At 39.5% G+C, this 20054-nt stretch overlaps 4 protein-coding genes across 4 annotated transcripts; all 4 read left to right on the top strand.

Annotated features, from left to right (window-relative positions):
* Positions 1 to 963: 963 nt before the first annotated feature.
* On the top strand, positions 964 to 5405 carry rskra (ribosomal protein S6 kinase related a). Its single transcript, XM_030778055.1, has 12 exons — positions 964 to 990; positions 1985 to 2077; positions 2181 to 2264; positions 2350 to 2418; positions 2657 to 2726; positions 3244 to 3351; positions 3529 to 3569; positions 3701 to 3728; positions 4155 to 4244; positions 4484 to 4572; positions 4882 to 4992; positions 5136 to 5405. Exons 1-12 carry the CDS (start codon positions 964 to 966, stop codon positions 5403 to 5405), a joined length of 1080 nt encoding a protein of 359 aa, XP_030633915.1.
* Positions 5406 to 8506: 3101 nt separating this feature from the next.
* aldoca (aldolase C, fructose-bisphosphate, a) lies at positions 8507 to 10895 on the top strand. Its single transcript, XM_030776628.1, has 8 exons — positions 8507 to 8618; positions 8717 to 8928; positions 9045 to 9099; positions 9469 to 9629; positions 9772 to 9855; positions 9960 to 10134; positions 10345 to 10544; positions 10800 to 10895. The coding sequence occupies exons 1-8, from the start codon at positions 8507 to 8509 to the stop codon at positions 10893 to 10895; spliced, it is 1095 nt and encodes a 364-aa protein (XP_030632488.1).
* Positions 10896 to 12487: 1592 nt separating this feature from the next.
* Positions 12488 to 15319, top strand: srsf1a (serine and arginine rich splicing factor 1a). The gene is made up of 4 exons (XM_030776524.1): positions 12488 to 12885; positions 13460 to 13641; positions 14132 to 14304; positions 15013 to 15319. The coding sequence occupies exons 1-4, from the start codon at positions 12695 to 12697 to the stop codon at positions 15205 to 15207; spliced, it is 741 nt and encodes a 246-aa protein (XP_030632384.1). The 5' UTR covers positions 12488 to 12694; the 3' UTR covers positions 15208 to 15319.
* A 721-nt stretch (positions 15320 to 16040) lies between these two features.
* dynll2a (dynein, light chain, LC8-type 2a) lies at positions 16041 to 19518 on the top strand. The gene is made up of 3 exons (XM_030776525.1): positions 16041 to 16523; positions 18912 to 19048; positions 19210 to 19518. The coding sequence occupies exons 1-3, from the start codon at positions 16346 to 16348 to the stop codon at positions 19345 to 19347; spliced, it is 453 nt and encodes a 150-aa protein (XP_030632385.1). The 5' UTR covers positions 16041 to 16345; the 3' UTR covers positions 19348 to 19518.
* The last annotated feature ends 536 nt before the right edge of the window (positions 19519 to 20054 follow it).

Raw genomic sequence — 20054 nt, 5'->3', positions numbered from 1 at the left:
TAAATATTGCTTTGTAATTTTAACACTATGGCACTTTTTAAGCAAAGTTATATTCAGATATTTTTGTAATTACCGTTATCTCTATCAATTCAAGTATGAACGTCGTCAGATGCTGCTGGTTATGTTTTCAGGATTAAAAAAAAAAAGAAATATCATGTATTTGAGCCAAAACATTTCAAGTAATTCAATATTTGCGTTGTTCTGTAACATCAGGGTAGCAGTTCAATGTTTGTTCAGCTTTTTTTTTTTTTGGTAAGTAGAACGCAAGGAAATATGTGTCACTTAGCATGTAACTAAGAATTTGAATAAAGAGCAGCCCCCACAACGCTTTGTTTCTAGTGTTCCGTGTTCGCTTGTTCGGTCTCGATATACTGGTTGAGTGCACATGGCTCTGTGTGTTATCATCTACATTATGCCCATGTCAGTGACTTTACCGCACTGTGTGTGGGTTACATCTGTGGAGATTTTTTTACATATATACATATATATAACCCAGGAGAAGAATTTTGTGTTGTTGACGACATCTCGGAGCTTCCGGAACATCCATTTATAATTGATCCACAGAGACAGAGAGCACAAAACAGGGTCGAGATAACAAGCTGTAAAATTGGCATGTGTGGGTCTATTCGTATGGAGCTAACGGAGGTGTGGTATCGAGGATGTTTAATATTAAAGACCTGGGCGTTCACTAAATGTTGTAGTATGGATCAATGAGTTGCACATCAACTGGAAACCCCAACTGATGGTTTTCACAGACTCCGTGAAACAGAATTTCCTGGTAACAAAAAACTACAGAATGACAAAATATTAACAAGATATTAACTGACGATTAGGATTATAACCAATACCACTTTGAGGGCTATCTGAAATGCACGGTCACATGAGATAAAATAGCTGGACAACGCTTGTGGAAAACAGCGCCTGTTACGGTATCTGTTGTTGTTCCAGTAGGGTGGGCGTGTGATGGGCGGTGATGTGAGCAAACACAAGGTAAGTGGAGGATCGTCGCTTAAATATTTCTTCCGCTTGCTGTTGGGTTGACACAATTGACTTATGATGTGTTAGTATCAGCAAATGTTTATACAGAGTAATACGAGAGTGTGTTTCGTAGACACGATATCCTTACTAGTCTACTTCCTAAAATAAATATTCTGTTCTGTTTGAACAGATTCTTGGCGTAGAAAGACTGTCATCGTTTTATTCTCTCATAAATGCATGATATCATTTAAGGAAATGGAGATAATACGCTTACAGTTTGAGAAAGAACCGCTTTCATTCTACTGTGTCAATATTTCACACGTGCACAGGCAGGCAACGTGATCTGAAGTCACTGAAGTGAAGCGTAATTTGTGGTGAAGATGCTGCGGGCAGAATAGGCGTGTATAAACAATTTGAATCACTAATTGGCGTGTAAAACTTGCATTTACACTGCCTAAACGAACCCATTGCGGTGATATTTTTTTATAAACTGATTGTGGTCATATTAGTCTATAGCTCTGGCTTCTATCTTGAAATAAATATATATATTAAAAAAACACTGCGCCTGAGGGGTGTATAAAATGAACAGTGACACCCTTTAAAAAAAACGATGGTATAAGTTAATACGAGACAGAATTAATTTGGTTCTGCCATGAGAATCAGATTAAAAATTATTCCCTGTCTACATTTTCATCAGGGTGAATGTTCACTCTGTATTTTTATGATGTTTTTGCCATTTTGTTGAGACGAAAGTACCAACTAATGCAATGTGTATGCTGTTAGATGGCCTAAAATTGTGCTTTGATAGGATTTGTGGTAATGATTAAGTAGCTACCTTTCTATTAATCAGAGAGAGGCCTCATCTTTGGAGGGAAGACGCTTGTCAGGTGGACTAGGATTCTTGTCTGTTTCTGGTGGATGTACTCAACACAGCAGTTCTCCTGATCATGAGGTACACACCAGGGGGGCAGCTGTCTCTGAGCTCTTGCCCCACTCAAGCTCACAGCCTGAGAGGCAGATGGAGTGGGCTCTTCCAGGCTTCATCTCACTCTTCCTTCCAGAGTTTCCTCACCGCTTTGATGAACATATGCATATACAGGTAGACCTCTCCTTCACTCTGCATTCACTTATACTTGCTTTGTGTCTCTAAATGGGAATCAGATCTTTCTTTCTTTCTTTTTTTTTTAAATTCAATTATTCAGATCCTTGGGTTAATCACGAAAGGTTTGTTTGGACCAATATTGAAGGTGAAGGAAAAGGAAACAGACAAGATCTATGCTGTTAAGGTAAAACGTTGTCTCACAAATTAAATGTATGTTTAGAGAAATACATCCCTCCGATTCTGCAATGTCTGTTTTCCCTGGTTGTTAGGTTTTACCAAAATCTGAGGTTCTGAGACATGGAGCTTTGGCACAGTCAAAAGAGGAAGTTATAATTCAGGTAGGGGACACACACACATACATACACACACACACACACACACACACACTGTTACTGATTCCTGTCATATCACAATTCTTTGCTCATGGTATCAACATATTCTTGAAGGAGCATCAACATTTCATGCTTTACTTGAACATTTTGGTTTTGCTCAGACCATTAAAAAATCATATCCATATCTCAGTATCACCTGTGCTTGATGTCCATTTCATTGTTTTGCTGATGTGTGGCATTGTAGCGGCAGGTCAGACATCCATTCCTCCTCAGTCTGCAGGACTGTTGGCAGAGCCAGCGCAATCTCTTCATCAGTGAGTGACTTAGAGCACAGGGGCTGGTCCACAGTTCTCTCCTCCTGCACCCCCTTAATTCTGTCTCCTGTCCCATAAATTACTCCATTGACTGCAGTGTTACCCCCACCCCTTCCTACCCCCACCCCTTCTTTCATTTTGATTCCTCACATTTCTCATGTTTGCTGGCCGGTTTGGGCAAGATTGGATTTCTTGTGCTTTTTTCATCATACTCTTAACACCTTTTGATGTGTTGGGTAAATTATTTGCATTCTGCTTTTTTTGCCCTGTTGTCTTTTTTTTTTTTTTAATTCTGTCCCTTGAAGCATCAATACTTCAAGCATTAAAAAACGAATTTGTGTTTGAAAAGTGTCTGTCGTTTTATGAGAGTTGTTTTGTTGACTGTTGTTCCCACATTAGTTAGTATTTTGTCTGCATTTCTAACGATCCTGTCACAGTGTCATCTAAGACAGTGTCTGAAGCAGAGTATTCACCTTCCCAGATTTATTGGCTCTCACTCTTTACTCTGTCTCTTTAGTGTGTGATTACTGCAGCTCTGGAGACTTGTACACTTACTGGATGCTGACTGGGCATTTTGGAGAGAATGAGGTGAGAGTGTTTGCTGCTGAGCTGGGAAGTGCTTTGGGTAAGTCTGCCTCCAAAAATGTAGTGTTAGCATGAAGAGAGAGAGATGCAGTGTTATTTTATTTATACTATTAACAAAAATAGCATTGTAATTATATTTAAGAATGCATGTTCATATGACTGGGCAGATGACCTGAGTGTTACAGCTGCTAACTTTTGTGTTTGTTTTGACTTACAGGATTTCTTCATGACTTTGGGGTTATGCACAGGGATGTGAAGGTATGAGTCGTAAAATACATCATGTACCATTTTCAGTTTTGTCTGGTATTTCACACACTGCATTACGGAAAGTGATTGCCGTTTTGAAAGTAATCCTTGAAATAAGCAATCATTGCTTGTGTCTTTACCAGATGGAAAACATTCTCTTAACTGAACAAGGTAAATTATTTCCCTTCTTTTTGCCACACTATTAAAAGAAAACATGAGGCACCCTTAGATTCAGTGTAGGTTTGATATTAGTTTGATTGTAAGCATATGTTTCAGCGTAAAATTATTAAAATCATATGAATTAACTAGCCCTTACACCTACTTTAATTGCATATCAATAACTAAACAATTTACTGGACAGAAGCCCTGAGTATCCACTGACTTTTTCAGAATCCACCAACGGAAAAAAAAAGCTTCTTTCATAAGGTTTTGTATCTACCCAGACCAGTTCACTTCACAGGCAGCAGAGGGAGTGGTCATTAATGAAACTGGAGTCTGCAGAGATTACTTGCCCTTTATTACTGTAAAGCTCTGATACACGAGAGAGTCTGTATTTGAGTACAGTTTTTAAAAGAGTATTGCTGACCATCCATTTAGGCCACCTCCGTCTGGCTGATTTCGGACTGTCTCGTCGCCTTCGACGCGGGGAAAGAACATTTACAATCTGTGGTACAATTCAGTACATGGGTAAGAATTTATTAATCAGGCAGAAATGTTTTATATTACAACTCAGATCTTAAGATGTGTTTCCCTGTTATTGAGAATACATTTATGAGTGTTTCTGTCATATTTAGATGCATGAATACATGCGTTCATATTCTCTCTGGTAATAATATGTCCATGATACTGCAAAGTAAACTTTGATATCCTTTACTGGGTGAAGCTACTCTGTACTTAATGACACACTCTCTGTTGTGATTGGCCAGCCCCTGAAGTTCTGAGTGGGGGTCCCTATAACCATGCTGCTGACTGGTGGTCCCTCGGCATTCTCTTATATGCTCTGGCTACTGGAAAGGCAAGGGACTCAAGTTTTTGAAAACTCAAAATGCATCAGTGTTTTTAAGTGATGCATTTAAGTTGGAATCTACAAAGTATGCCTTCATAACGAGTCACAAAATCAGTGAGCTAGTTATTACATTGTTGAATTGTTATCCCTTTGTCCAGTAATGAAGTATGCCACTACATATTGCCCATGCACTACATATTGTCCATTGTGTGATTGATACTGAATTATACGATACTGAATTATATGATACTATATATATATATAGTATATGATACTAAATTATATGTTTGTCACTGTTCCCTTCTTGTTTTCTGTTAGTTTCCTTTATCTCCAGAAGCAGATCACAGCAACATGTTGACTAAAGTCAGGGAACATTCATACGACATGCCTCACACTTTCAGCCCGCCTCTGGCCCTTTTGCTCAGAGAGGTGAGAGAAATGATGGTTTCAGTCTTTTGTTTTCAGTCTTTCGTCGTTTCACGGTCGATATTACCATTTCGAATTTCATTAAGAAAATAAATAACCTTGCATTTTCTCCGTCTTTTTGTCTGTCACCTTTCTCGTCTCATTAGCTCCTGTGCAAGACTCCAGCACGTCGCTTGCGCAGCTTTGAGCGATTTAAAACGCAGAAGTTTTTCCACGGCACATCTTTTGACTCTGAGCTGCTGCAGAAGACACCTGTCGAGCTGATTCTGGATCTTCAGAAACATCCAGACCGTGCAGCAAAAGCAATGCGGGGGTTAACGGTGGATTACTTCCAGAACTTTGATTGTGACCTCCTCAATTCCCAAGCTACCGCAACTGATTTATCACCTACTTTGGATCACAGAGAAGCCAGCTAGACTCCCGCTGAACCAGGAGCATGGATACTGCACGCAACACATTTAGTTTCCATACAGCGACGTAATGTTAGAAGCTCATCGTTCTCAAATCAAAGACTGGGATTTATATGTTTCTATCTACTGTGTCCTTCATAGACCAGCACATTTTTTTTACAAGGATTTCTTTAGAGAAATTTGCGCACTGTACTCTGTTTTATGTGCAAACATCAGCTGTTTCACTGTATCATTCTCCTCTGAAAGACTAGAGGGTTTACAGGGTCAGTTTCCAAAGCTCCTGTGCTGTTCTTTTGTATCTGATTATTCTTAAATAAGTAGGTTTATATGTCTGTTTTGGAGTCCTAATAGAGTTTACTTTGTCATAACTGGCCATTCACCAAAGAGGAAATAAGAGAGAGAGAGAGAAAACACATTTTACAAATAACAGTTTTTACAATTTTATGAGATTTACATTATTGATAAAATGAACACAGACTGTCTAGTAGAGTTCTTACAAGATCCTTTATTTTTTACACACTTCATGCATGTGTTCCCTTTTCCCATAAAGCTATTTTGGTGTCTAGAATCCTGCTCTATTCAACCAAATTTACATTCACGATATTTTATCTACACCTTCAACAATCTGTATAGTAAACAATTCTAATGTAAGTGGTGCATGGACCCTACACATAGAGGAAACACAAAAAAGATTTTGATACAATAATGTCGCATTGCGAATAAAAATCTTTGTCTCTCTGATGGCATATCTTTCATTCACTGTTGCTTTATAGAATTAACAAAATATTTATAACTGTACTCTTCATTCAGCATTGCTGGTTTGTGTTTCAAACATCTATTATCAATCTCTCGAGATCCTCTCTCTAGATATTTTCATAGTAATGGACAATATTATGATGACCTTGTGAATCAGTATCTCACGGAAACAAAAGGAGAGTATTAAATTGTAAATTATATTTCTGTGGGTCTTGCCTTAATTCATTTATCTAACTTTGAGACCTTGGTGTGACCTATTTGTGAGAGCAATGACAAACCCTAATGGGAGCAACCTTAATAAGGCTGAAAATTGAAGACCAGATAAAGCATCATTATTAATGCTTTTAATTAGATATCAGGAAAAAAACCCACAGCCCCCATGGAGGTTGCTAAATATAATCTTAACTCCTAGTGGTTCTCTCCAGAGCCAACTTCAGATATCTCCTGAATGAAATGATATCAACTCCTTTTCTGCTGTCTGACATTGGCTATCCCATACTTCCTCAGGTCCACGTGAAATCCTATCGTTTCGGATAGAATCAGATTTAAAGGCTGGCCCTTTTGTGCTTGTATTCAGGCCAAAAAGCACTTTAAATGGTCTCTTACATATTGATATGATTTGAAAGGACAAACTGATTATTTGAGCATTGGATTTATGGAGCTCCTGATCTGTGTTACTTTCATCTATCATAAAATGTAGACATTTTCTCAATTATTTTTATATTTCTATGAAGGTTATGACTGGTTTATGGAGAGCAACCATAGAAATAACAGGTACAAAAGGGTTTTTTTTTCACTCATCTGTTGGAGTGCAGAATAACCTTTGGCTTCTATGACCTTGGAAAATGGATCACAAAGCTCTTTAAAAGTTTAATCACCTATATAATCCATATGTAAGTTAAAAAGCCTTCTCTAACAGATGGACCACTTCAGGCTGTTGAGCTTCCGTGGTTCTGGGACTTTGAATATTTTCCACTGGGTGTAAAGGAGAAGGATCGATTGCCTGGGGATCATAAGAATTAGCCTGGGGCGTGTTAAACTAATTAAATCATTAACACAAGTACAGCACTATACTTATAGGATTAAACATGAATCAAGGAAGAAAGGTGGTTCAGTCCAAAAACCCTGCGTGTGTGTATTGGGTGTGTGTATGCTGTGCATGTGTATGTTAGACGGGTCATCTAGGAAAGTGCTTTGCAGTTTGGAGTTTAAAACTGTGTTTTTTAAGAGTAACCTGATTTGGTAGCCTAGTTTACTGAGGATGATGACAAAAGATGAAGATTGGGTGAACACCTTTTTGTGGCCTTCAGCACCTATTGCCATGCAGCTAATGAGGTCATGACGTTAAGCTCCGCCCTGCTGGTGTCAGCATCCCCTGGGATGTTACTGGCATAAAGAACGGGAACACTGTCACAGTCAAAAAGAATTCGCTCATCTCAGCACCTAGTGCAACGCGCCACTCCTGCTTTGGTCTGTCTTCTCTCTGGGTAAGTTTTCATAAACATATTCATTTTGGAAACCGGAATGTATCCCAGTGATGTGTTCAGTATCCAGACGCTTGTAAGAATCTTCAGCATGCTTGAAAAAGGTTATTAAATATGTGCTTATTTAGGTGAGTAATCTGAATAAATTGTTTAGTTATTTTTCTAGTTGTTATGTGGCGACGTTTCTGTGACATTCATGTATTCTGCTTAGAGAAATCACAGAAAAATTAACATACAGTGAAGTTTTTTAAGGCAAAATGCTGTCTGACTTTTATGCGTGTTTGAAGTCAGAAAATAATAAGTATTTTTAAGAATGCGAAGAAATGATAAAATTGATTAGTCAAACCACATTGTGATTTTGTTGTTGTTGTTGTTGTTTCTACTTTGCATCGATTGTGGAAGTGTTCAGTTGTATCCTCTTTTGCTGCAGAAGCATATGAATGATAATCTGGGTAATTTATATGCAAATGCCATTCTTTGTTACATGCTTCAGCAGGAGATATAGAGCAGGTTTTAATCAGAAAGACAGGATAATCAGAACACTACAAAAAGTTAGAAACACATTACTGATAACGTGTGTGATTAAGAAGTAATGGCAATACTGTGAAGCATTCAGCATTATTAAACATGACAAGAGGGCTTGCATTTATTCAGGCTTCTTCAGAGAGTACCATACGTTGTATCTATCGTGCACTTATGCTTGTGCTAGTGCTCTTGAATTGAGATACTTATAATTCAATCCAGATTTACAGCATTTTTCTTTGTAGGTTTGGACTTTTTTTTCATTTGGGCATTTGGGCATTTCTCAGTCAGTTGACGTTAAATTAAAAGTGTAATAATTTCCCAGGGCCGTGTGAGAAGGACAAGATGACGCACCACTTCCCTACCCTCACACCTGAGCAGAAGAAGGAGCTCCATGACATTGCTCTTCGCATCGTGGCATCTGGGAAAGGCATCCTGGCCGCAGATGAGTCCGTAGGTTAGTACAGGAGCCTGGTCCAGAGCCATTTTTCCAAAACATGTGATCATTTGAATTGATGTTAGTGTTGATTGTGTTGTCCTGTGGTTTAATAACAGGCAGCATGGGAAAGCGCCTGAACCAGATCGGTGTGGAGAATACAGAGGAGAACAGACGCCAGTACCGTCAGGTGCTCTTCACGGCAGATGATCGTATTGATAACTGTATCGGAGGAGTCATCTTCTTCCATGAAACACTCTATCAGACTGCAGATGATGGCACCCCTTTTGTTAAAATGATCAAGGACAAGGGCATCACAGTAGGAATTAAGGTGAACATCTTCAGCACAAGTAGTAGCTTTGGTTTAATTCGGTAACAAAATAATGAGCTTTATTTTGGCTATGAAAATGTTTTTATTCACACATATTGGACACTCTTTCCCAATAGGTTGATAAGGGTCTTGTTCCCCTACCAGGAACTAATGGAGAGACTACCACACAGGGTAAAATATAAGAAACTCTTTCTTTATCTGGCTTACAGAAATCTTAAGTTCTGTACAACCCTTTCATTACATGTAGACCATTCCTCTACAAGCACTGGTTGTGGGCCAATCCCATTTCTAAGGTTTAGGTTTTCATAACATAAGCTATTACAAATGTAATAAAAGATTAAACAATTAAATAAATAAATTAATGACTAAATAATGATTATAATAATGATTATAATAACGACAAATATGATGATTATGGTGAAAATAACAATGGTGAATTTTAAAATAAAGTAAGTTATTCAGTTGTCTTTAATACTCACCATCAGAGTTACATTTGAAGGCTGTGTCTGAAGAGTGTTGAATGTACGTATGTCTCTGAAGGTCTGGATGGACTCTCAGAGCGCTGTGCACAGTATAAGAAGGATGGGGCAGACTTTGCTAAGTGGCGCTGTGTGTTGAAGATCAGTGACACCACTCCCTCTAGACTATGCATTGAGGAAAATGCCAATGTCCTTGCCCGCTATGCCAGCATTTGCCAGCAGGTATAGACAATCAGATTACGCATAAGACATAGATTGAAAACCGTTTTTTTTTTTTATCCTTTTACAGCATTCGGTATATACATAATGTGACTCAATAATGCTGAAATAAAATTAAATCCTTTTGTCACCTCCTGCCCCTCAGCACGGCATTGTACCCATTGTGGAACCAGAGGTCCTGCCTGATGGAGACCATGACCTGAAACGTTGCCAATACGTTACAGAGAGGGTTGGTCTCAGTCAAGACACTGAAATACAATAGCTCACAATCAGTCTGAAACTAGTGCAGTCTGAAATTACAGTGTGTGCTCCAAAATCTGGTCCATGTTCCAGGTTCTTGCAGCAGTGTACAGGGCCATGTTTGACCATCATGTATATCTGGAGGGTACACTGCTCAAGCCTAACATGGTGACTGCTGGTCATAGCTGTACCATAAAATACAGCGCAGAGGAGGTCGCCATGGCAACTGTCACTGCCCTGCGTCGCACCGTCCCTCCAGCCGTCACAGGTTATTCAAGTGCTTCATTTGAGATTGAGCCTTCAGAATTGAAGTGACTCATGCACTTCAGCTTCAGATACAAATCCCATTGTTTTTTTTGTATCCATATTGGGCTTATTCTTGAAAGCAGTCTGTTTGCACTGTTCTCACTGCAATCAAATATAAATACGGTATTCACAGTCATTTTATTATGATTAAGGACATTTATTATGTGTCCAGGAGTGACGTTCCTCTCTGGAGGTCAGAGTGAGGAAGAAGCCTCAGTCAACCTGAACGCCATCAATAACTGCCCTTTGATGAAGCCTTGGGCCCTCACCTTCTCTTTTGGCCGTGCACTCCAAGCCTCTGCTCTGAAAGCGTGGCGTGGACAGAAAGAGAACGAGAGTGTTGCAACTGAAGAATTCATCAAACGAGCAGAGGCAGGTGTCCCCAAACCCCAAATACTAAAGAGCAGCTACTAAGTCTTTACCGACCTGAAGTCTTCATTATCATAGAACATTTTATCTGCTCTCTGAAAGATACTAATTCAAAACCATATTAATCTCGATCCATATTTTTCCTTAATATACCCGTCTTGTTTCAACATAATATTCTCTTTGTGTCTCCCACTTCATCACAAGCATTGCTCTTGCTTTCTGTGTGTGATTCTCCGTCTGATCTCTCTTGCTCTTCAGATCAACAGCCTGGCTGCTCAGGGAAAGTACACTGGAGGTGGTGATGGCAGTGGAGCAGCTGGCCAATCCCATTACATCTCCAACTATGCCTACTGAAGTGTCCCCGATGTCCATCTTCCAGTGTTTACTGAAAAATAGCAAAATCCACTGCCACATCCATAAAAAATGACTTAGGGCACCACAGTATATATATATATGCTTTCTTTAAACAGTGTTTGAGACTGAACAAATGTGGAAGTAGGCATATGAAACAACCTGTTCTATTTGCCAGTACATTCTCAAAGACCTTTAGAGTGATAGCTTTCTTTCACTGTTCAGATATCAAACAACGTTGAGCTTTCTGTAACACAGACATGCTTTCTGAAATGACAGTTCAATAAAGAAATTAAGAATATGCCAGATTATTGTGATCTAATTTTCACCCCATGGGGAGACACAAAAGAATAACTGCTTAATAGAATAAGTACAGCTCGCTCCATTGTGATCCTGAACCATAAACATTTTGGGTGATGTTGCTGTTAAATCAGTTTAAGCTGCGTTTCACTGATTTATGACTCAATAACAGAACTTTCCAAAGCCCTTCAGGCTTAGGGTATTGAAAGTATTGAGAGGATGGTTGATTTCTCAGTTATTTATTTAATTTGTTGTGACTATGGTGTTTTTGTGAGTCAGATGGCAAAAAAAATAGTGTAAATTTAGAAGTACTGCAATAAAAAAAAGTAAAAATCTAAACTGAGATGTGATTCCTGTCTTCATTATCTCAGTGGTTAAAGTATTCAGACTCCCCTCACTAGTAAAACAAAATATTCTGCAGTAACTGAAAGGAAGGGTTGTGTGCAGATTTATCATTCTTTATGAGAGAGATGTTTCAACACAGGTATCTACCACCTGCCAGTTTCCCATTAGGCTTGTTGTAGTTTGGCATAGTGTAGAGGGGAATATCATAAATACATACATATACTTGAATCACGTCCCTGCTTGCACACAGACTTTAAGGGTGTAGCCCACGTGTCTGAATACTCACGAGGTGGACTGTTGGGATGCCTGTGTGTTGTTTTATTTTGGATGCTTGCCTTGGGGTCCTGGGACACAAAGAGTGCAATTAAGTATTTCTACTTTAATAACTCTTTAATTAAAGAAATTTATATCATCTGTATATCGAAGCACTACATAAAAGAGCAAATAAATAAATAAATAAATAAATAAATAATAGACAGTGTCTGTGTGAAAAAGAAACCGAAAACTGCACTTTCTGGTGAACGTTGTCTCAGCCGACCATTCTTAGATGAGGTTGTCCTTGTAAATCTAATCAGAATCAGTTACAATCACTTCATTTCCTAGTGTGACATGCACATAAGGAGTTTCTCTTGGTCCGCAGTGCAGTAACACAACATAAAAGAAAAAAATATATAGAGAAAATATATCGTGCAAGAGAAAAAACACAATTGTGATGTCATATCACATTTGTAATTATAAGAATAACGTATAGTGTCGACCGTGTGGGTCTGAAAGTTTATATAAAATATAGTCGTATATTATCAAATTGATCAGCTTTCTATATTTGTGTGTTAGGTCTATTTCGTTTGTCGGATGTAGCTATCAACCCAACAGCTCTTCGGCCGATTTCCGAACTAATGCGCACTGGCAAAGCGCGGTTCCTGAAGAGGAAGCAAACGCGGAGTTTGTGAGACACCACGCTCAACTCATGCGAAGACGTGCAACACCGCCAAATTAAAGTTTGAACAGTAACTATATATGGTATCTTATCTCGTAGCCATTGTTAGGTTTTCATATTCATCTGTGATTTAAACAAGTTAGTCGTCTGTCGGAAATTCGCGGTTTATTAAACGGGCATTTCGTTTTGATTAAAAGTACCTTCCCTCAACTAGTTAGCAATGTCTGGTGGTGTAATTCGAGGCCCTGCTGGGAGCAACGACTGCCGAATTTATGTTGGGAATCTTCCTCCTGATATCCGCACTAAGGATGTTGAGGATGTGTTTTACAAATATGGAGCAATTCGAGACATCGATTTGAAAAATCGAAGAGGAGGGCCTCCATTTGCGTTTGTCGAATTTGAGGACCCGAGGTGAGCAAACATCTTGAAAGCTATGCTAGCAAGCGAATGTTGACCAACGTTAACATTAGACATTGGACCACGTTATCGCTAGCTGGTTGGCGAAATTAGCGGTCATTTTGGAGAAAAGTTGATTTGGTTATTAGAATATGAAGTAGTCAAGTGAGAACAGCGTGTAAAGCATTAGTTGTTGATATTATATTATTTTCATTGTCCCGCTAGCTATTGTTTGTGAGCTTTCGTATTGTTCAAAGCTAGCGCTGGCTAAGTTAGTTGGGTCATAAAGCTAACTAGCTTTCGTATTCTCAGTTGGTTTACCTTAAATTACATGTGATAACTATGACCTCGTGTCATGTAAGTTTAAAATCATATCACATATTATGATTTTGGTGGAATATACACGGGTGATTTGTGTGTAATGTCTTAAATTTGCTTCTCAGTTAGAAAATAGCTAGCGTCGTTTAGCTAAGTAACTCGAGTAATGCGTTTAAGTCTCGCGACACCCTAATCTCGTTACTACAGTTTGAGCGCTCGGTAACACGCTTACTCTTTATGTATGACAATGTTATGTGTCTTTTAATTTCAGAGATGCCGAGGATGCAGTTTACGGGCGGGACGGATATGACTACGATGGCTATCGCCTGCGAGTCGAGTTCCCAAGGAGTGGAAGGGGAATGGGAAGAGGGGGATTCGGTGGAGGTGCTGGAGCTCCAAGGGGTAGATACGGACCCCCTTCCAGACGCTCTGAGTACAGGGTTATTGTTTCGGGTAAGCAGGTTAGCTTTACTCACACGCGTAGTTGATCTGCATGTAACGGAACAGTAAGAAATCCTGTGTGTGTAAATATAAACAGTTGAATACTCATTACCAAGTTTAAACAGTTTTGACGTAAAGCTGAAAATATACAGTGTTGTGAAGCTTGATTTTCAAAACTGTTGTGATTCATATTGCAGTCTCTTGAGAGATACAGCAAATTAACTGTTTAATTTACTCCCCAAACAGGTCCCCGGTAGACACGTATACGATTGCTCAACGAGATTTAGTCGTGCTTGAAGTTGTAATAATTTGCATGGAACTTTCAGAGCCTTAGATACGAGTCTAAAGTTGCAACCCGGTGAATCTCACGTTTTTCCAAGCAATTGGCTCAGAGAGGTGACAGTATAATGTCTAATGCAGAAGCCAGTGGCAGGCTTACAGGTGCTTTCTGCAGTTATTCTTTTTCCTTGACGTGAACATGTGCTTGTGCAATTCATTACAGGGCTTCCCCCAAGTGGCAGCTGGCAGGATCTGAAGGATCACATGCGTGAAGCAGGTGATGTATGTTATGCTGACGTTTTCCGAGATGGAACTGGTGTTGTGGAGTTTGTGCGCAAAGAAGACATGTCCTACGCCGTTCGAAAGCTGGATAACACTAAATTCCGGTCCCACGAGGTAGGTTTAAATTTTAGTCGAACCTTTAGGATATACATGGCTTAACTTTGGATTTTTCCTAAAGGTAAGCAATTAATCGTGGATGACATTTGTTTGGATGTGGATTAATAGCATCTCTGCATACAACTGGCATTGATGTACATCTGAAATGAGTACTGGTGCAGTTTTGATGCCCAAATGTCATCAGATCTCATCACATCGACATTTATTAAATTGCTTATTGTAGCCTGGATTCCAATTGAACACTATTGGCTGCGTTCCTTTTCTTGGACATGTTGGCCTCTGCCACACTCCCTCTTGATGCCCAATGTTTAGTACTGACAGTCAGCTGCCTATGTGGTTGCAGGTAGACCTAAGCAAATGGCGCTCTCAGCAGCACTTTGAACTATAATGGAGCTTGCAGGAAGAAATATCACAGGGCCAGGGCATTTCCTATTTCGCACTGTGTGCAGGGAATTATGTGAATTATACACTCTGCACATCTGCAAACACTGCTCATATACTGGTGCAGAAGTGGAAGCTGAGAATCTTTGGGATGCTAGGAAAGGACTAGGACATTCATGTGACATTACTTATAGAAGGAAACAAAACAACTGTTGAATTGATGGGAGTGGAAACAGTTAACCTGGTAAGTGATTTGACAACTTTTGCTAGGCTGTCTTTATTTTCGAAACGTCCTCAATCGAGAGTTCTCTCCGTATCTGCCAGGGTGAAACTGCATACATTCGTGTGAAAGTCGACGGTCCCCGCAGCCCGAGCTACGGAAGGTCCCGCTCTCGAAGCCGCAGCCGAAGCAGGAGCCGCAGCCGTAGCAACAACCGCAGCCGCAGCTACTCCCCGCGGCGTGGCCGAGGATCTCCGCAGTACTCTCCGCGTCATAGCCGCTCACGGTCCCGCTCCTAATCGCTCCCCCAACACCACCCGGCTGGTGCATTTTGGTGGAGTGATTAATGTTGACCCAGGCTCCACTTGTTTTTACCTTCGTTTCATAAGCAATGTTTTTTTTTTTGTTTGTTTGTTTGTTTTTCTCCCCCCCCCCCCCACCTGATTTCCTTGAGACTGAACAATCTTCCAAATGTTGTATACCTGCCTCCACCCCATCATCTTAACCACCCATCCTTACTTTGTCTTTTTTTTTTTTTTTTTTTCCCCTTCAACACATTTTTAACAAACTACTCTCTCCCCCTCTCCTCTTAAGTTTTTGAATACAAAATGGAACTCTTTTCATTGGTTGACAACTTCTGAAAGGTTGAGCTGTGATTTAATTCCTCTCAATATTTTTGTAAATCTTATGTACAAGTCTTCATGAGCTAGTAGTCTCTCATTGCATAATTGTATTTTACCCTTTGTCTTCCTATAGACGTCTGGCAAGATGGATTAAAGAGTGATTTGTAATAAAGGCTGATCAAGCACAGTTCATTCATGGTAGAGTTAAACCCATTTTGGAGTGAAAACTTTGTCTAAGCAATTGTGAGATCCTCCATAACCTTTATGAAAATAAACATTTTTTGGGTTGCCCTAAACTGGAAGGTAGAAAAAATTAGGCTGATGAGACTTTGTGTAGCTTTAGTTGCTGTTCTCAAATGGACAGACAAGGTTGGTTTGTCAGGGCACACTGGAATGTGTATCCCTGCCGTACGCCATGTATTTCTGTGATCAGTTGTATCTTTTTCAGAGTCTCTGTCAAGTGCTCATGTCAATATCATAAACAAACAAGCAAAAGCGAAAGCTTATCGTTTTTGTATTTGATCAAGGACATAGTCTTACATGTTAGCGTTGAGTAGCTGAATCTCGAAGTCTTGGGGATCTCTTATGAGGAAAAGTAGATTATTTGACTATGTGCATGTTTTTTTTTTTTTTCTTTAGAAAGAAGTAAAATGGGTTTTGAGTAGACATGTTTCTGACTTTTTATCTCCTTTTTTTGATTTTTGCTGGCATTTTAAGGTTTGGAATGGAGGAGCGGCTCAGTGGATGCCAATCCTTGAGGCGGGATCATTGGATCATTTCATAATGAGGATAGTATAGGGAAGGCTGTGGATGCATGGAACGGGATCAATTTCCGTGGGATTGGAGCCCCCATCAGTTATTTGAAAATCAGTCAGAAGATTTTTGGCCACTTCAGGCTATTTTAACTCAAAAAGGAAGGATCAATCAATCAGTCAATCAATCAATCAGAGGCTGGATCAATATCATTGGATGGAGTCATCAGGAGCAGCCTGGTAAATTGAGGGAATTTGAATTGGGATGGGTTTTAATACTCAGGCATTTTTAGATTATCACTGCCCCATGGTGGGTAGGAAATACTTTCACACTGCTAGCTTCTTATTTTTTAGCCAACCGTTTTCTGCCTCAATAAAGTTCTCGTTGATGTGTACTCGACGTGATTGTGTTATTGTTTGTAAAATGTGGAACTTCAACAGTAAGCAGAGAAATGACAAAAATATAGGGTTACAAATCATAACATTCAAATTGATCAATCAACTTTGTAGTGTTTGCATTCTAGATACAAGCCAGAATTCAGTACTGGGGACTGGGCACTTGAGGACAGTCATGTTGCCGTATTGTAGATAAATGAAACCCCAGGTGTGCATTTCGTCAGCATTACTATCGGAGTGTCTTGCAAAACCGTTGAACTTTTAACCGTGTAAACTAGATAGAAACATGAAACGCTTAATTCAGAGGTCTGTGATTTATGCGGTTTGTCTAAATCTGGGCAACTACTGTATCTACTACACATAACCGCACAAGTTAGGAGGAGAAATCTGAAGAACTACTCGTGGATTATGACTGGTATTGACCAGCCATTATATTAAGGCTTGCGTAATTTTACACATCGGTTGCTCGCAGCTGTCATTTGTTCCTTGTCGAGGTTTTTGAAGTAGGCTATAATTAAAGGCAAGAAGGATGGAGCAAAGAATATTTCAAGAAACAATTTCGTATGTCCAAATAACAGTCACAAATTTAAATGGATTTTATTGCAATTCTCACATGTCCCGGCCAAAGATGCATTGTGGGATGAAATAAGATGCTGGTAAAGGGGAGCTAGTGGAAAATGCACGCAGCAAAGGGAGAGGCTGGTCTTTAGCCAATAGGAAACGGTGTGGCGTGCGGCAGTGTAAAGGGCGAGGGACTTCAGCAGCCAGAAACACGTACATTATTCCGGGTAAATCTTGGTAAACCCATCACAGTGTGAGTAGTCTATAAAACGTGGAACCCCCGCGCCAAATCGCAAGTTTGTTGATATTTTCTCTTTGAAAACCATCGCTTAAAGGTGAGTTACAACAGTCTTACTTTATTGCTCAAGTATGACAAATAAATGCTTGTGCAGATCTCTTAAAAAAAGGCAGGTTTGTCAAATAAATTGTAACGTCGAAAGCAAAAGGCTTTACAATTTTAACGCCCATGGGAATGACAAATTGACCAGCGCTGCATACTACTTGCGCCATTTAATAATTTTAGGTAGTCACTGAGAATTTTGAGTTTGAAATTCACAGTCTATTTAGAACGAGATTCGGGCTGATAGACGTACTTAATTTTTTTCTTTTTAGTGGAGAAAAAACCCCGGCCAGAATAAGAGAATGCATGCGTCAGTAAATGTGCTACTTTGCAGTTTGCGGCATACTTGAATGTCAAATCGGAGCTGGCAGTGTTTGGGTCTAGCATTAGTTTGTAGCACTTAATTAAGACATGCATGCTCACTCACCGTGGATTGCACGATAGGTTAGTTGAGAAGATTAAAGTTGCTTATTTTCTCGGCGGTTGTTGGTCTGTATACTACTGTACGACCGGTGAAGAGGGTTTCGTTTATCTTGTTTTAGCTGTATGTAACACTATTCGGTAATTGCATAATTGTCAGATTATTCAGTTGCAGGCGTATTCAGGCTTCAGTTGTAGTTTTGCTGAAGCTTGCAACATTTCCTAGCAATTTCAAGGCGAACGCAGAGCTACGATTAAGACCAAGCGGCCTGTCTGCACGTTTTCAGCACGGAATAAGCAATGTATTTAAATGAACGCAGCGTGTTAGAAGTTAACAAGCACCTACGTTTGTTTTCAGTGTCTGAAAACTGGATTTAGAAAAAATGATCGCTGACTGGAGGCAGTTAGTATTCGTTTTCATTGTATGATGGTCCTTTGTAAGGCACATCAATATATTCCGTTTGCGCACCATGCTTTTCGTTTAAGAATGGGGAGTACCGGCTTGGCAAGTTCGTTTGGCCCATTTAACCAGAATGCCTTTGAAACTAAGCAGCGAGAATCTGAATATGGCCTTTGTTGAGTGAAAAGTAGAGGTAACACGCCATGTTAAAGACCAGTTTGACCAATCCATTAAAGACCCATTTGAATCCCAGTGTACTACTATCTGATGTTACTGCATCAGCGCAACAAAAGTTCCTTTCAAGTGGTGGCATTCTGTTAAACAAGGCCCACTGCCAGTGTTGGCAGACTCTAAGTATAATAATGAATGGGCTGAGTGTTGTCAGTTGTCAGAATAGCAAACGATGCTAAAGCACAGGTTTTTGGTTTTTTTTTTAAACCAAGATGCACTCACACAGAATAAACCACTACTGTTGTCATTTATTTCATCTTTAACACTTTCTCATTAACAGACGTCATGACTGACAGGAAGGCTGTGATCAAGAACGCTGACATGTCTGAGGACATGCAGCAGGACGCAGTGGATTGTGCCACACAAGCCATGGAGAAATATAACATAGAGAAGGATATTGCTGCTTACATCAAAAAGGTGATTCCATCTCCTAGCACATGATTTACAAACCGATGCATAACCTCCAGCAATTCAAACTTTACGTTGTGAGCAAAATACGATGTGTTTACTGAAGTAGGCTACGCACCATTTGCAAAACTCAATTTTTTTGTTTTGTTTTTTTTTTTTTTTTATTTCAGGAGTTTGACAAGAAGTATAATCCTACATGGCATTGCATTGTGGGGAGGAACTTCGGCAGCTATGTCACACATGAGACCAAGCATTTCATCTACTTCTACTTGGGGCAGGTTGCCATACTCCTGTTCAAGTCAGGCTGAGACCTTACAGGAGTTTCCAATGTCTCTCCAAAATGGACTGATGCACTGGTGGCTGATGTCATATCTACCCACACACTTAATATTGAACAAGAACATACCATGACAATGCTGGCTGTGCACAAATGCATGGACCGTATTCCATACTACTTATGTATATGTTGCGGTGAAACTGCTTTTTCATTAGACGCCCCTAGTAAATTGGGAGAGGGTGGTTTTTTTTTGTTGTTTGTTTGTTTGTTTTTGTTTTTGGTCTTTAAAGTTTGTCCTAGCACTGAACTTGTAACTGCTTACGTGGCTTATGATTGGACAATAAAGGGACGCTAGTAGAAATGTAAAATGTGTTCATACATGTGCTCTCCTCCCCTCTTCATATCTAGCGTTAGTACATAGGTGATTGCACTGGTCAGTGTATGACATACCTAGGCCCGAGTGAAAGGGCCAGTGAGAGAAAAGCACATAACTTTATTCACAGGTTGGAGAACTGAAGGTTACATTTTCATTTAAAAACAAAATGAATCCTTTTTGGATATTTTGGTCAATATCTCTTTTTACTTCATTTTTTTGGTGTTAGAACAGTGTTTTTTGCTTTGAGAAGGATAATATATAGAAAATAAATGAAATGACTACCTTTGTATTCAAATTTGTTTATTTAAACCTTTAGTTAATGACTTGGGTCTACCTGAATGTACTAGAAGCTGTTGGTGCAT

This window comes from Chanos chanos, chromosome 6 (genome assembly GCF_902362185.1).
Source record: "Chanos chanos chromosome 6, fChaCha1.1, whole genome shotgun sequence".
In the NCBI taxonomy this organism is placed as follows: domain Eukaryota; kingdom Metazoa; phylum Chordata; class Actinopteri; order Gonorynchiformes; family Chanidae; genus Chanos; species Chanos chanos.
The sequence above is the reverse complement of the archived record's forward strand: the minus strand, read 5'-3'. Positions and strand labels throughout refer to the sequence as shown.

Coding starts and splice junctions, on each gene's coding strand:
- dynll2a (XM_030776525.1), top strand. CDS start 16,346: ATGGAACGGGATCAATTTCCGTGGGATTGGAGCCCCCATCAGTTATTT. Junction 16,524..18,911: donor GAGTCATCAGGAGCAGCCTG/GTAAATTGAGGG, acceptor TCTCATTAACAG/ACGTCATGACTGACAGGAAG. Junction 19,049..19,209: donor TTGCTGCTTACATCAAAAAG/GTGATTCCATCT, acceptor TTTTTATTTCAG/GAGTTTGACAAGAAGTATAA.
- aldoca (XM_030776628.1), top strand. CDS start 8,507: ATGACGCACCACTTCCCTACCCTCACACCTGAGCAGAAGAAGGAGCTC. Junction 9,630..9,771: donor ATGCCAGCATTTGCCAGCAG/GTATAGACAATC, acceptor CCTGCCCCTCAG/CACGGCATTGTACCCATTGT. Junction 10,545..10,799: donor AATTCATCAAACGAGCAGAG/GCAGGTGTCCCC, acceptor CTTGCTCTTCAG/ATCAACAGCCTGGCTGCTCA.
- srsf1a (XM_030776524.1), top strand. CDS start 12,695: ATGTCTGGTGGTGTAATTCGAGGCCCTGCTGGGAGCAACGACTGCCGA. Junction 13,642..14,131: donor GTACAGGGTTATTGTTTCGG/GTAAGCAGGTTA, acceptor AATTCATTACAG/GGCTTCCCCCAAGTGGCAGC. Junction 14,305..15,012: donor CTAAATTCCGGTCCCACGAG/GTAGGTTTAAAT, acceptor CGTATCTGCCAG/GGTGAAACTGCATACATTCG.
- rskra (XM_030778055.1), top strand. CDS start 964: ATGGGCGGTGATGTGAGCAAACACAAG. Junction 4,245..4,483: donor TGGTACAATTCAGTACATGG/GTAAGAATTTAT, acceptor GTGATTGGCCAG/CCCCTGAAGTTCTGAGTGGG. Junction 4,993..5,135: donor TGGCCCTTTTGCTCAGAGAG/GTGAGAGAAATG, acceptor TCGTCTCATTAG/CTCCTGTGCAAGACTCCAGC.